Raw genomic sequence first — 17,812 nt, 5'->3', positions numbered from 1 at the left:
TTAATAGTAATCATAGTTTGTGTGATAATTACTATAATATTCTATTTTATTGGTATGTATAGATATTTTTTATTTAATTTGAGTTGATTATTTTAATTTTATTTATTATGGATAGTTAATTTAAAACATTTTTTTTTTTATTCTATCTGACATTTTTCTTATGTATTATGTGTTCCTTAAAATGAATTATTAGTTATTCTAATTAAATTATATGCATATAATTATATATATAATTTTATATATACATTACAATGTATTTTTTTCTAAGCATAATGGTTAGTGGCCCTACTTAATTCTATTTTACATTTTTTTTTCTTAAGATTATTGGTTAATTTTTTTTTTTATTATTAATATATTTTAACCCCTCTTATAAAATAATTGTTAATTTATTCTACTTAATCCTATTTTTACATTTTTTTTTTTTCTAATCGAAATAAAATAAATAGATAATAGCACAACGAAATAATTAAAGATATTAAAATAAAACAGTTGTCAGCCGTAACACACCACGACTGCCCCCGATCGCTCCGTAATTGTCGTCGCCGTCGACAATTTAATTATTAATTTTTGTTGAATCGGCATTTCTTGACTCTCGCTCAGTATATGAAATAATATTTTGTTATATATACAACATTACAATACAGTTTTCTACAAAACCTAGTGATAACGGCAAAAACTGTTGTCATATTCGGTTACCAGTGTAGTCAACTAAAGGAAACCAACACAACATTTTGATAATAGTCACATGCCTTATCACACTATACTGAGGTATTCAAAATTCCAACGGTGGGCCAAAGTCACCTACCGGGCATAGTTACCACAAGTTATGGTAGTAAGTTTATTTTAGACAATATTATTTTTAATTAAAAATTCTATTTCAAAGATAAATTAATAATATTTTTCATATTAATGATTAATCAGTAGTTAAATTAACAATTTATTGTTTTAATCACGACTTCATGAGTAAGGTATTGCATCCGTTTTTAAAATCTACCTATGTATTTACGAATACTTAAAAACCTCATCTTACAAACAGGACATTTATATTTTCTGACCAGTAAATTATTTCATCAAAAATATCCTTATAATATTTACAATAAATCAGTTTGGACAGTCAATTTAAATAGGCGTGTAATTTTCACATTTATTAAAATACGTATTACAATGAAACTTGCATACAATGTGTAAAATAATTTTATAGAGATATTTCTACCTAGCTAAAAATTATAAAGAACACTTTCCAATAGCTACTTCGAGTATTATATCATTATAATATTATGTTTAATAATAGTTAATTTCAAATTTAATTTTTACAAAACATATTGTTTCAGTGAGCATCTGATTTCTGAGTAGGTTATCATTTATACGGTCAAGTTAATTAATTTCCGATTGTAGGTTAGTAGCTGTTTGTCCTTGCAGAGAAGCACAAGCACGCACATATCTGGCTGGATTTGCGCTTCATATTTGTACTTAAGGCGCGGTCTTGTCTATTACGTCGAAAACGCTACCGAGCACTCGTGCTCGGAAAATCCTAACCAAGCGCGGAAACGTCTGGCATCGATCTTCGGTTGAATTTTTCGTCAGCGGTGATAATTCTTAACGGTTTATACCTTTTTTATTTCGCTGGTGCTTCCATGATTTGTTATGATTGATAATCAACTAGTTTTACATTATTAACCCAATATTTGCCGTTTTAGTTCATCCCGACACTTGCTATCATTATGCGCATAACAAATATTACGATATTAATAAAATAATCATTTATCGTTATTGCCGAAGGTGCAATACCTATATGGTCATCAATAATATTCACCATATTTCTCATTTTGTACCGTGTTGCTACCGTGCATGCCAATTCCGCCGACCGGACCTATACTAACATTGAGATAGGCGTGATGCCCATTAACCATTTATTAACGAAGTATATAATAATACTTGTGGCATTTAATTACGCCATAATTGATAAAAAAAATAGTAATGTAGTATTAATAGATTAATTTTGTCATGGTATTAACAATTAAACACCTAATGTGTGTAAAAAATTACATGTATCAAAATACGTTCAAATCAGTTCAATTAGTTTAATAATACTCACGTATTCGATTTAACATGTTATAATACATATTTAGTACTTAGCTAAGTTTATTTTAAGCAATATTATTTTCAATTAATAATTCTATTTTAAAGACTAATTAATTATATTTTTAATATTTAACACGAGAACCAATATACTATTAATTAACAATATAATATAATTTTAACCACAAAATCTGTCTTAGTTCCTAGTGAAATAAGTCTTGTTTCTCTTGTTTCAAATTATAAACTACTGAATAGTATTTTCTCATCTACACGAATACACTGAATCTGATGAAAAATAGCCTAAATAAAATAGTTTAAAATATTGAGAAACAATAAATAAATTTATAATTTTAATATAAAATAACCAAATCCAAAAAAATTGACTCATATGAATAAGCTGAAGAAAAAATTAAAAATTATGTTGGCACGTATAAAGACAATGTTACTTTAATGTGTAATAAATTTCTGGAATAGTATTCCATTTTTTCAAAATCTTATTCCCTGTATTTTTATTAAACTGCCTACTGTCCCATCACGCTAAATTTCATGTTAATTGTTTCTTAATCTACAGAAAAATGAAAATTTATTCACATTATGGTCACATAATTAATTATTAAAAATAAAATATGATATAATATTTTTATTTTTCATGTGCAACAAAGTTTTTTTTTTAGTACTACAGATTTGCATATTCTTGTTCTAATCAGTTGACTTTAAATTACTTAAAATACTATATTATGATCAATTATTAAAGGGTTTTCAATTTTAATTAATTTAAAATTTCATTGATACAAAAGTATTAAATTTTATAGCTAACAAACACATTAACGTAACTACTACTTACCATTAAAATATTTTACAATAAATTTTTTTTTTTTTCTAATTTATTATTATTATTAATTCATAGAGAGCTAAAGGATACTAAAGGATAACTTTCAACAATATGGAAAAAAGTAATAGTTATAAATATGGAATCAAATCAACATTAGCTCAAGTAATTTTTTTTAATTTATTCAAATAATGCTCTTGAGTTTAGTGATTTGAAGAAAATAGTAGACAGATATCATGTTATGAAATAATTGATTAAGTATGACAATATGTATTATTTATATGATATACCATTTATGATTATAGTGCTGGGCAATATCAGGAACATGGTTATTAGAAATTGTAAACGGCATGCAAGTTTTAACATCCACTATAGTTATAGGTGCCTTGGAAAATAATGCATCTAGAGATGAAAATGAATTTTTGACAATAACAAGCGAAGAAGCATCTTGGTTTGGTATGTATATCAACTCCATATTAAAAATAACTTTACAAAATCTATTTTTTGTTATTATCTAAATCATAAGTAAGTATATTCAATCTTTAAATTGTTAAATATTTAATACGATTCCAGGTAGTTTGTCATATTTGTTCATACCTCTGGGAAATCTTTTATCCTTACTTTTACTGGACCGACTTGGTCACAAGAAATGCATGATACTGGCAAATATACCATGCCTATTAGCTCAGATTATGTTGTATTTTGTTAAAAATGTGGAGATGTTGTATGTTTGTTCAATGCTAATGGCATTGAGCATAGGGTTTCTGAGCGCCCCAATTCTTGGGTATCTTGGTGAAGTGTGCGAACCAAAATTAAGAGGTAGCTTGACTTCGACATTGACCATATTTTACTATGTGGGAACCATTATATTGACAATGTTGTATAGTATTACTAAGCAGTGGAGATTGACGGTGATAATGTCTGCGGTGTTTCCAATTATAACCGTTATTATATTATTAATGGTAATCAGATACTCGATTGGTATTGCTTACCTCTTATTAATGAACAACCAAAAAACCAATATGTTTTAGACTCCAGATTCTCCTATGTGGTTATTAGCCAAAGGAAAACATTCAAAAGCACATCGAAACCTCAGCAAATTGAGAGGAAAAGTTTCGTATGACAAGTGTGAAAACGAATTTCAAGAAATGGTCAGATACAATATGCCCTCTAACAATGACGAACCGCGTAATGTTATTAATTTGTTGTTATATAGATTATTTTGTTCTATTTTATTAAATAATAAATTTAACAAGTCATCACATTTTTATAGACCATAAGGAAAATACAAATACATGGAAACAATTCTTTGAACCTGCAGTACTAAGACCTTTTTGTCTATCGATGATGTACTTCCTCTTCAAGATTTTATTGTCCGGATCACCATTAGTACCATACTTAGTATCAGTGTTTAATAAATTTGGTGCACCTGTTAACGTCGAATGGACAATAGTAAGTTATAAACAAACTAGTCTATGTTGTTTGAGTCATTTTATCCTGGTATAATTCGATAAGATTAGTTAAATATATTTATTAATTTTTAAATGTTTTTAATTATACTTACAGTCGTTTGCTATGTTTCTTTCTATAATAGGAAGTTTAAACTCAGTTTTTCTAATGCCTAAATTAGGGAAACGATTTCTTACATTATTTACGTTATCGATTTGCTCCATATGTTATATACTCATTGGATTAGTTGGTATTTATTGGAAAAACGCAGAATCAATAACCTCTTGGATTATACTTGTACTTTATCTTACTACTGTTTTAATTTCATCATCTGGAATAATACCAATCTCATGGATACTTATCACCGAAATATTTCCTGCAAAGTGAGTAATATTTGAAATTTATGTATTTTAAATAAAATATTATTTAAATTTGTTAGTTTCATAATAGTATACAGTTACAGAAAAACTCAGAATTTCAAATATAATTCTCAAGAGTGTATTAATATACTTTAGTAAACTTTTAAACTGATTCTTTACAGATAATAATACACAAGTTCAAAAATTTTTTTAAAACTATAATAACTATAATTTAACCAAATCTTATGTTGAATATGTAATAAATTAATTTCCTAATAATGATTAAATTTAAAGAAGTACATTAAAATATATATAAAAGGTTTTAACTATGAGCTTTACTAATTTATTACTTTTTTACATTATGTTCTTGACCAATTGTAATAATTATTTTACTTGTAATAATATAAATCACTGAACTATAATAAACTATATTTTTGATTTTAATTTCAGGTCTAGAAACATTTTGTGCAACATATCTTCAGCATTATTCTATGTGATGACGTTCTTTATGACAAAATATTATCCAAATTTTTCAATTTTAATGGAATTTTATAATGTATTTACTATGTGCGGTATTTTTGGTTTATTTGGATGTACATATTTCTATTTTTGTTTACCAGAAACTGAAAACAAAACATTACAAGAAATTACTGAATTTTTTAAATAAAATTTAACAGTTAAAAATACAGGATATTTTCTATGTGATGAATGTATTGATTTTATCATAAAAGTTTTTTTTTCGTAAGAATACTTGAAAAGTTGTTGATAAAATGCCACAATTTTCAAAAAATACATGTGGTTTTGAATATAAAATTTGAATCTAGTGTTTATATAACACAGGTAAAATTTAAAAATTAATTGAACTTATTTTTGACATAATTGATTTTGTTTTTTTAAATAAAAAAAAACTAATACCCTTAGTTACTTAAAATGTTTATCAAATGTTTATGTTGTCGTTTTTTTATGATCAAAGTATCAAAATATTTTGACTATTTTGAATTAAAACATTTTTTTGTTATTTTTTTTTTTAACATCTATTACAAATTATTTGAAAATTTAATTCAAACCTCCACATAAGTTTTTATTTAAAAAGTACAGAAATCTAAAGTAACCATATTTTTTATAAGCGTTTAAAGTTAGAAATGTATCAAATTTCATTAAAATCACGAAAATTATTAAATTATTTTGTATGTAAAAATTCATAAAAATATTTGTTTTTATAACTAAGATTTACAAACAGATTATAAACAACAATTTTTTTAGACATTTTAATTTCCAATTTGGACAAAATCATTTTCCCAGTCAATAAATAATGATATGTTAATTTTTTTGTTATAACATTAATCGTTGGAACTTATACTTTTTTTTTACATTATTATGAATTTTACTATACACAATATTACTATAATATTTTTGATTTATTTTAAAATATTATTTATTTATAGGTACCTATTATAAATATATTTGTATATTTTTGCGATATTTACAGAAAAATGTTATTGAGCTCTTAACTACTGTCTGGAGTGTAATTTGTGTAGACTTATCTTATCTATAACGTCGGTAATGCAATGACTCCCACAGCGTTCGAAAGACCCCAACATTTCATAGAGACACTAGACGCTAGGAAAATTCTCAACGTCGACGGTGTTTATTCTTGTCGGTTCATTCCTTTTTATTCTGCTGGCACTTCCTTCATTGATTTTTGCTTATGGTTATGAATCACCTAGTTTGCATTAGTAATCTAATTTGTGTTCCACCATAGCTTTTCACAACATTGGACATTTTGTTATGCGCATAACAACCATTACGATATAATAACCACTTATCGTTATTACCGAATACGGGTTTATGGTCATTGAGAACAAATCGATTGAGTGAGTTTGCACATGAGCACATTGTTGTGTATTGTTGCAACCTGTACACGTCACCGGCCAGACACGAGCTCTACATAATACATTACTTCTGGTGTACAATCGGCGGGAGATTAATAACTCCATTGAACGCCTGCTGACTGCAAACGTACGTCAAGCATTTATTTGCGACGATCGGCACGCAAGGATGTCGACCTACTATTTCCGGAAAGTATATGCACGTAGGCGCAAATAGCGTTTGAGATTTAGGGGGGGGGGCTAAAACCCTAGATACTGAATGAAGCATTTATACAAGTAATTAACACCTAAAAAATGTTTTAATACAACATATAGGTATATACACAATATACCTGTTATTATAGTAATATAGTATTATACTACTGTATACTTATTATAGCCTGTATAAGCGTATAAATGTATAATAATTAATAGCCAAATAGTATATCAATATATGAGCTGCAAACCTGCAACCATAGGGCATAGACTCCGTAATAAGATGACTTAGTATTTTTAGTTCTTGGTAAGTACTATGGTGTAGATTACAAGTCTACAATGTACAATAATAATAATAAAAATAAGATTTGTGCATTTGCGAATTACATAATCTTAAAACGAATTTTATATCATTCACTATAATAATACTGATAAAGCTTAAAAAAAGTGTAGAAAATGTTTGGAGGGTTTAGCCCCTAAAACCCCCCTATTTGCGCCTATGTATATCCATTATGCAGCTAATATTAGCCGAGGGCTCAAGATAATTATGCTAGTTTATAAGTATAGATAATTACGTAGCACTATAATTGCAAAATGCAGCATTTTACTCATGAAAACATTCTTCAATTAGTAAGTTCAACATTACTTTTAAAATGGAAATTTTCAATGTTTTTTCAGTTTTTTGTCATTAATCATTGTAATCTGCAGATGACTGTATAATATGCTAACTCAATTTTATTTTGTTCTCTAAAATTATTCCAAACATATTCCATCGACAATTTGAAAACAATTTAGTCGTCCAATACTGGTACTTACCAATAATAATAAAGTTGTTTTAAAAACATTTTTTACGATATTTTGATGAATTTTTTTCGTGAAAATGTATGTACCCAACTAATCCGATATAATATAGTTTTAAATTATATTACTATTATCGTAAATTAATCTGTTTGTATATATCTTCCTATCGATTATGCAAAACAAAACTAATATAAAATTAGTATATTTTTCTGAAAATTTTATACTTACCTATACTTAAATTTTTTTTAGTATACTTAACAGTGAACACTATCTTTATCAAATCAAAATTAGTTCCATCATATACGGAATATATTTTTTTTAAGGTAATACAAAATATGTTTGTCCTGTTAAAACATAGATTGAAATAGATTTTTCTAGAGCAGATAGGAAATACAGAAATAATATTTTTTATTGATTTCCAGATTTTTAGTCCTTTCAGTTTTCAAATTTAAAATTAAACTTGCATCTTTTTATAAGAAACAGGTATTTTCAACATTAGATTCAGATAGATCGATATTAAATATTATTTAATTACATAAATTATTGAATTAAAACAAGTTGCCTACACAATTTTATAAATTGTACTATGTATTTAAAAAACATTATTTAACACCAATTTCTATTTAATTCGATTTTTCAAAAATTAACCCATCATTTTCTATATTGATGTATCTAGGTATGATCGCATATAGGTATAAGTAGGTAGTCGAAAAGAATAATCATTTTATATTCTAAAATTATATCATTTATCTATAATATACTAATATTACATTAATCTTTAGATGTTTACATTGATGTCATTTGAGTATCACCTTACATGACGTCACATAATTACAGTAAATTATTACAATTTATCGATAAATGGTTATACAACTATTTAAATATTAAATATCAATAAAAGTAATCAAAATTCATGTTTATTTAAGTTGGCTTTTATTAGTTTTTCTTTCATTGGTTTCTATAAGCATTAACTACTATTGTGTTTATAAACATATAGACTTGAATTTATAATCAATGATTTAATAATTACATTATTAGGTGGTTTATTTCAAAAGATTATTAGTAAAATGTTTGTAGTTTTTAAGTACAATTTTATTTTCATTTTTTTTTTAAGATTTCAGTTTAATTAACATAAACTAAATAGAAAGATAAATATAAAGAATAAAAATAATTTATTATCTTCTTAAGAAATATTTTATTGATGTCTTAATGTTTGTTTATTTGTATATAAAGACTTAAACCATACTTACTGTATTATATAGTAAATATTAAGTTGTAGTCTATAATATTCAATAATTAATGAAAGCGGTATCTTAAATAGCTGTTTTTAACTTAAGATAGGTAGGTACGTATTAATGTATTTTTGTATTTCATTGAATACAAAAACCAAATTTTCTACTGTATTAACAAATAAGATAAGTAGTGTTTTTATATAACTCGATAGTTTCTTAACTGATTTTAATTAAATATAGGTACCTGTGTTGAAATTTAGTATTTATTTTACACAAGTTTAAAATTATGTGAGATATCAACAATAAATACTTGAATATCAAAAATAAAATTTTAACGATATTAATCTAATTAACAAATATAAACATTTAAAATATAATATATATATATTACGATAAGATTTTACCGTCTAAAACACTTAATAATAATTATTGTGAAATAATGTGTATCTACCTGTTATTAAATCAGTGTAAATTGAGTGATAATCACATGCACATAAACTGATGCAATTACACAAAAGAATAAACTTAGAAGGTTTACGTTTTTGTTTGACGATATTATTTTCTTACAAATATTCTTAAACATTAAAAATTCGAAAGTATAATATTTTTTGTATTTAATAGTGTTTATTTAAAATCAATATGATAACTTAGTTTGATTATGGTTTTTAGGTACTATTAAAAGAAAAACATTAATTATAAGTGAAAGGGTAAATATAAATATAATTTCATGTATTATATATTTTATTCTAGTAACTAATTCTTAAATTTAAAGTAATAACTATTTTACTTTATTTTTACGAGTGAGTAAATATAATTGAATTATTTAAAAATTGTAATTACTTATATAATAAAAAATTATTTTGGACTTCCTTTAGTTATACTTAAGTTAAAGATTTTACTTAGTAAAAATGTAAAATACATAAGTTACTCATTAGAAACGATTTTACTTATTTATATTTAATTTAATATTATATCCGTGATTCGTCGAATTTGTTGTGATAATTTTATATTTAAATCAATGCCTTTACTGAAAGAAAATATTATAGAAAAATATTTTATTTTATTTGTTTTGTTAAAATACCAGTTAAGGACGAATCCATATATTTTAATAATATAGGTAAGGATTAAAATTAATCCATTTATATCCATTCATCATGTATATATTTTGGAAATACTTTATAATTGTAGATTTGAATTGATGTTGAGAAATTATATATAATTATTATAATTTTAAAAGCAGTAACAAAACTTGTTTTAAGATGCTGTTTTATCATATAAAGAAACAATTTAATTAAGGTATAAGAAAGTTTTGATGGAATATTTTTATATTGGTTAACACTATATTTAGTATTATAAAAACGTACAAAGGTTCATTTCGTAGATTATGGATTGAAAACAGTGGTTTCTAATGTTTCCATTAATTTGTAGTTAAAAGAAGTGATTGTTTTAAATATGTTTATAATTTTAGCCTTTAAGAGGCATCAGGTATTTTTAATTTTTATTTTTACCTGTGTGGTTATAGTGTGATATTATTTTTTTTTTTTTAGTTTTAAATCAATATCAATACAGCAATTATTATAAGTTTGATTGGAAATTAATTCTTTCAGACTTATATAACTTTACAGAAAACTTAAAATATGACTGCTTTGAAAAAAGAAATGGAGTCCAATATTAACTATAAATACAGCTTTAAATCCATTCTCGCTCAAGTAAGTTATCGTTTAATATTTATAAATTATATATTACTACAATGCAATTAATTTAAATATACAGTAACATTATTATATGAGTATATACTACACCTACATTCATACAGTTAATAAAGTCATACAGATATATAATCATTTGTACAAAAATACAACGTGTTAGTATTGCAATATTATTTAATATATAATAAATAATAATATTATTGCTATACATATGTAATTTTTTTAAGATTGTATTCCAAAATTAAACTCGGTGTTCTATTGCATTGCAGAGCTTGGCACTGGCTGGTCCGTGTTTCATACAGATCGGTATCGGCATAGAACTCACATGTTCTACAGTAATTATTGGAGCGTTAGCGAGCAATAAGAACAAAAACGGTTTGCAACCTTTAACGGATGAACAAGCGTCTTGGTTTGGTAAGATGACGTATTCTTATACGAAATTGTTTGGATTTAATAACCTTAAACATGCTAATTACATAAATTCATAATAATGGTCTCAGGGCTATCGCCCGTTTTAGTACGAAAAACCCGTGAAGTATAAATAATATTATAAATCGATGATTGATGCATGTGAGTCTTATTACCTTGACACACAACTTTGGGTCTGAAATCCTCGGTAACGGATGGGATATGTTTCATCAAACCGAAAGTCATGAGGCTCGCATTTACAGGGTGTCCCGTGAGTATTTACCCATTGCGATATCTCCTGAAATAATTAAGACATCATAATCATGTTTTATTTAAAGACTCGCAGAGGCAAAGACAGTGGTAAACTCTCTCGATTTTTAAAAATAGTAAATTCTCCCAAGTCAAAATTATAGTTACCCGTAGGAAATATGTAAAATCTCACAACAATGTGGGCTTCAGCATCATCATCAACTTCAAAAACAATAAACGCTTGTGAATCGTTTCATTCACATTTCTCTAGTACTCATCCATCTTTATTTGTAATTATTAATGCCTTAACAGATTTTTAAACTGAAATATATATTAAAATTCAAAGTTGTAATAGACTAAACAAAACAGGTAAAAAACAGTAATACAAAAAAAAAAAAAATAAAGAAAAAACTATATCTCAAAAAATATTATAGAATATAAAGACAAAAAAATAGATACCATACGTTTTTTTAAATCTAAGTGTTTCTTTTCTATTATCAAAAAATTAAATTTCAAATTTTTTATTTTATTATATATTTTCTATTTATTTTGTATATTTGATTTATTTTATGATTTTTTTGATTTTTTATTGGGATTTGTCTATAATATCATAGCAGCTAAAAGCATTCATTTATATTATTATTATATGATTGACTATTTTTAAACGAAACATTTTTTTTAATTATTTTTTTTATTAGCCATTAGTACATAATTATTACGGCTCGACAATTAATGTACATAAGCAAGATAAAACAATATAAATAATATACATGTACTAAATATGTAGAATGCATTAGCATAATAATATAGAGAGTATATAAAGTTATTTAATATAAATTATATGGATAAGATAATGATAAATAAGAATAAAAAGTACTAAAATAGTTAAACGAAACATAAATGTATATTAGATTTATTTTATTATTTTTATTAAATTAAATTAGTAGTATTGAAGACCTGGGAGAGTTTACACAATTTCGTCAGGTAGTACTGGAGTAAACCCGAGAGAGTTTACCATCGGGAGAGTTTACATTGTTTACAATCGCCCGGACAACCAGTATTTCATATTTAAATTTTATTTAACGTTTTTAAAAAAAGTTAAAAATACACGGTGTAATGGAACTTGACTTAATGTTAACTATATGAACTATGGTATAAAGTCTATCACTTCAACCGTAGTATAAATACGTCGATTGTGGTTCGCACATTGGAAACGGTATAAACACTACACTAGATACTAGAAAGTAACAGTGATATTTTCTGTTAATACTTATTAGTCAGGTAGGCTTTTAATTTCTACACGTATGTTGTGCACTCATTTTATTGTTTGAATCTCAATTGAGTCATTTTCGCATCTTTGTCCCCCAAGTGCCATTAATGATATGTAATATGATTACACTAAATTTCGGTGGAACGAGTCTTGTACGAATATTTTCAAGCTCGACACATATTGTTCAAAGAAACACTTTACTGATTTTTCGATGGTTAAATAAGATGTACCTACATCATGTCATCTATATTATTTACAAGTTCATAAGTTCTTTTTTGGGGTAGACAGTTATTATATTATGTACCACTAAAATTGTCATGGTGTTATTTAAAACAAATTGTATTTATATAGTGTAATGTATGTAAGTGTATTTAAATCCTTTTTTTTTTTTTTAGTTAAATCTCTGTGGAAAAAGTCACATACTAACACGCTATAATATGATGATTCTTAAAATGTATAAATGTGTAGTAGTGTAAAGTACCTATTAATTATTATTATTGTGGATTATCGTCACTTAGTTTATTGTATTTATAAATTGAAACGTGTGTATATAATTTTTTTCTATGTTCATTAATATTTAGCGGGTTTACAGTTTATAATGGGATTTAATAAAGTGTAGTGTTCAGTATGCATGTGTAATATCAATTTTATTTTATAATGTGATAACATTTTCTATAATAAAAATCCATTCGAGGATTAACGCTAAGCTATATGTATTATAATTTTGGTCAATCGACATACTTACAATAAATAGCTAGTTAATAGAGTACTCAACATCCAATTTCACTCAGAAATGTATTCTTAATATATTAAATTTTTTAAAAATCATATGATAAAGCTTATTTGATTCATATTATTTTAAAACTAGGAATAAAGATATAAAATGAATACAAACAATATTGATTTATAACTTAAAAAATATTGTCGTGCCGCAACGAATTTCTGCTCGATCGACTATGTGTCGACATCAGTCACCGGCGCTCTATTATCATAGTTTTTGTGGATTGTGGACAATATTTTTATAATATTTGTTTATCGACAACTCTGTACACACATATTGGTTAGGTATTTTAATTAAAAACTTCTACGACGAGTTGGTGCATGGATCCATGTTTTTTTATTGTTCTGAGAGTGGGGGTTTAACCCAGGAACTCCCCCGTAAATACGACACTGACCCCTAAAGTCCCCCACCGCAATAATACAGGTTCTTCCGCAACTGTTTCCGTCTGGTCCACTGAAAACACTGGTATGTAGTATCATTGATTATAAAATAGTATTATCGATATCTTTACAGGTAGTCTTCTTTTCTTGTTTACACCCTTGGGCAGCGCACTATCTTCGTTAACGCTGGACCGGTTCGGTCACAAGACGTGCATGATAATAACCAACATACCGTTCATAGCGTCGCAGATCATGTTCTTCTACGCCAACAGCATTGGGACATTGTATGCATGCTCGATGCTGATGGGGCTTAGCGTCGGTTACTCAGGTGGGCCATCTTCCGCCTACATCGGTGAGGTGTGCGAGCCGAAGCTGAGGGGCGCGCTGATGTCGGCGACGAACGTTTTCTTCTACGTGGGATCGTTATTGTTTACGTTGATATATGCGATCACATTGGAATGGAGACTAACGGTGCTCATTGCCATGTCCGTTCCAATCACGACCGCCGCTATATTGTTTATGGTTAGATGAATATTTAATAATATTACGATTGTGTTTAATATAACCTGAATAGGCTGAATAGATTCCCTTTGATAAAACAAAAAAATATATTATTACCATCAGTTTTGGTAAATTTAAAAAAGGTTTGAAAAATTTGGGTTTTAATATTTATTAATTATTATGCGTATATTATGATATAAAGTCAAGTAAATATGTTTTATAATAATTTTTTTAATAATTTTTCCAAGAGCAAAATTATTATTTTTCACTATAGTAATAATCATATTGTTGTTAAGCAATATATATAATCTTATATTTTAGACGCCACAATCTCCAATGTGGTTGTTGACCAAAGGTGAATCTTTAAAGGCACAGCAAACGCTTGGCAAATTAAGGGGATGGCCGTCGCAAGAAACGGGTTCAAGCAAAGAGTTCAAAGAAATGATAGCTTATACGTCTTCTGTGATATACGATGATGATGACATCGAGACAGGTAGGTACCTTTTTTTAATAATTATTATATCTAGTGTGAAAACCGGCACGAGATAAGTGTATGTGCAAATAATTAAATCGGGCAGTCAATTCACTCGCAAAGAAAAAATAATAAACGGGTTTATAAGTCTAATTAATTCTCGTTTAACATTAAATTTAAGAAAATTTAGTATCCAAAAAATGATTTTCTTCAACTCAAGAAACGCTAGTAATTTTTGATTTTTTTTTCCGTTTGAGTGATTAAATGATACAGGTATGAGGTATGCATTATAATATGTATTTATATTATTTTTTTCTAGACAAGAAAGATGTAACAAGTTCTTGGGGACAACTCTTTCGGCCTGAAGTTTACAGACCATTCCGTCTGTTTTTGGTTTATATTTTTTTCGCAAATTTATTGTCTGGAGTACAGTACGGACCATATCTAGTATCAGTATTTACTAAATTCGGTGCACCCGTTAACGTCGAGTTTACATTAGTAAGTACCTATCATTAGGTGTGTTGTTTAACATATTATAAAAACATGACGACCATCTCAGCTGTCATTTTGGTGATGTATATTATTAATTATTTTTATAATATATTTTAATTATTTACAATTATAGGCGTTTTCGGTGTTTTTATCAACAATTGGTGGAATAATAACAATATTCTTGATAAATAAACTCGGCAAACGATTTCTCACATTTACGACGCTATTAATTTGTTCAATTTGTTACATATTAATCGGATTAATAGGTGTGTATTGGACAAACTCAAAACCTACTACTTCTTGGTTGGTGTTAATACTCTTTCTTACTACTACTTTCATGTCATCGATTGGGATAATGCCTATCTCATGGGTACTTCTAACCGAAATATTTCCAATGAAGTGAGTGAGCAAAGTAAAAAAAGTTTTTTTTTGATTTTAATTCAAAACCTTTAATTGTTTTTAATCAATTTTAGGAGTAGAAACATTACCTGCAGCGCAGGTTCAGCACTGGGTTACTTAATTTCTTTCTTCATGATCAAGTATTATCTCGAATTGTCCAACTTTGTGAATTTTTATAATACTTTTACTTTATTTGGAATTTCGGGTTTATTTGGTACTGTATATTTCTATTTTTATCTGCCAGAAACTGAAAACAAAACATTACAAGAAATATCTGAATTTTTCAAATAAAATGTCTGTTATCATTATTTAAATACGAATGAAATGTACTTCATTAATAAACTCGATAAAAAAAGGTAATTGAAAATAGAAGCAAAGTAAAAGGCACTAGACAACGCTATATTCAAACCAACTACATTTACGTTTGTTGTAGGAGATCGTGATCTCTGCAGCGTTGGTGTTTATGCTTGAGTGATTTAGACCTAATGTTGAAATTAAATTGAATTCTTAATAAATCATCTTAATCAAGTTTATAGGAATTAAGTTATTATTTATTCATTATACGCAGTTAAAAACTCATAAAATATAATATCTATAATAATAAATAATATCTATAATATCTTGTTAACATATATGATGAGAAAAAACATTTAATTTAGTGCATAAATAAATAATTACTTACACATTCTTGTATAAGCAATATGTTTATTATTCAACGCATATTTTCTGGATAGACCTAAATGTTTATTACTATTTATTATTATGTAACTATAATTTACATTGGTCTCAATTTCTTGTATTAACTTTGAAATATTTATTTTTATTAATATAATATTATAAACTAATATAATAGTATTCTTCATGCTTAGTATAAAATTGTTTGTAAAAAAAACAATAGTTTAACGCTTAACTACTATAATTTCTTGTTAAATATTTCTGAAAATATGGTTAATTTATCTAGGTTTATTCATACCATAATATTGTAATAAAGTTATTAAATGTTTTGTGTAATTATAATTTACTGTTTATATTTTATTTATATTAGTTTAGTTTCCTGTACAAAAAATGTAAATAAAGAAGTTTACTTTTATTTATAAATCATTTTTATTGTCAGTTGTCTCTTATTATTCTTATCAAACTACATGTAATGGTTATTAGTCACTATATGTATTTACATAAATACAATATATTACTTTTCTCTTAATTACATATGAGATTTAACAATATAATTTTAGATATATCAAATAAAATTATCCATGACACAGCACCAATTATTAGTGAAGAAACTAAACTGCAATTAAAAACTATCAGGCAACTGAGATCATATATACATCAGAAGCCATAGCTATATTAAAATCAGTTGAACATGCAATTTCCAATAATGAGGTTGGAGACATACTATTTCATAATATACTCAGTGAATCATTTAGACAATCTAGTCATACTAATTTATAGTTCAATAACGGATATTTTTTCCTTACTACAAATTCACAAGAGTAACTTACATGTGGATTGGCAGTATTTCCATACTATAGGAAGCAAGTAAAAAGCAAACAAAGTCGTATGTCATAATGTACACCACTATACCACTATTTTTTCACTTATAACAAGTCATCATAATATAACAAAAAAAAAAGTTACAAATAACGCTTTATTGCTTTCACAATTATATCACGAAAAAATAACAATTTTAAATAAACATTAAAAAAAACCAGAAATTGATATTATTTTAATGTTTTAGGTAATTAATATGTGGATCAATATTATGAAATAATTAACTACATGATAGTATTAAACGTGTTTAATTTTATTCGACAATTTATATAATATACAACTCGTTGATTTAGTTCTTCATGTTTTCATAATAATACTTGTGGAACTGAATTGGAGCTTTCATAGAGTACACCAATGATCACCAAACTCTACTTGGGCATATGCTATACAAGGTAAGAACTTTTTATTATTGTTGTAGGTAGTATACTAAATGAAAATTTAAAATTTAATTTGGAATAAAAGCTTTTTTATGCTTTTTTTCTATATATAGTGTCACTGAAGCCCGCGGTAATCGGTCAAAAAGTCCGTTTTAAAAAAAGTTGGACTTAAAGTCCGGATTCAATTTTTATAGTCAGATAAAAAGTCCGAAGATACAAAATATTTGTAAACATTATATATTATATACATTTTATTTTTTTTCGATTTTCTTATTTTCATTTATAATTATATAATTTATTATTAATTTTAATAGGTACGTATAGATTCAAAAATATAGATTTAAAAATATGAACATAGGTACAATCATACGATATCTTGGGAACAAC

General features: G+C 26.2%; 1 protein-coding gene across 1 annotated transcript; it reads left to right on the top strand.

Annotated features, from left to right (window-relative positions):
- The first annotated feature begins 518 nt into the window (after positions 1 to 518).
- LOC113552443 lies at positions 519 to 16,132 on the top strand. The gene is made up of 16 exons (XM_026955322.1): positions 519 to 832; positions 1,396 to 1,586; positions 2,987 to 3,073; positions 3,214 to 3,364; positions 3,482 to 3,870; positions 3,940 to 4,096; positions 4,182 to 4,360; positions 4,475 to 4,740; positions 5,167 to 5,378; positions 10,490 to 10,542; positions 10,812 to 10,956; positions 13,764 to 14,152; positions 14,453 to 14,624; positions 14,923 to 15,101; positions 15,229 to 15,494; positions 15,569 to 16,132. The coding sequence occupies exons 3-16, from the start codon at positions 3,023 to 3,025 to the stop codon at positions 15,783 to 15,785; spliced, it is 2,826 nt and encodes a 941-aa protein (XP_026811123.1). The 5' UTR covers positions 519 to 832; positions 1,396 to 1,586; positions 2,987 to 3,022; the 3' UTR covers positions 15,786 to 16,132.
- Positions 16,133 to 17,812: the final 1,680 nt, after the last annotated feature.

The sequence above is a fragment of the Rhopalosiphum maidis genome, chromosome 2, assembly GCF_003676215.2.
Source record: "Rhopalosiphum maidis isolate BTI-1 chromosome 2, ASM367621v3, whole genome shotgun sequence".
NCBI lineage: Eukaryota > Metazoa > Arthropoda > Insecta > Hemiptera > Aphididae > Rhopalosiphum > Rhopalosiphum maidis.
The sequence above is the reverse complement of the archived record's forward strand: the minus strand, read 5'-3'. Positions and strand labels throughout refer to the sequence as shown.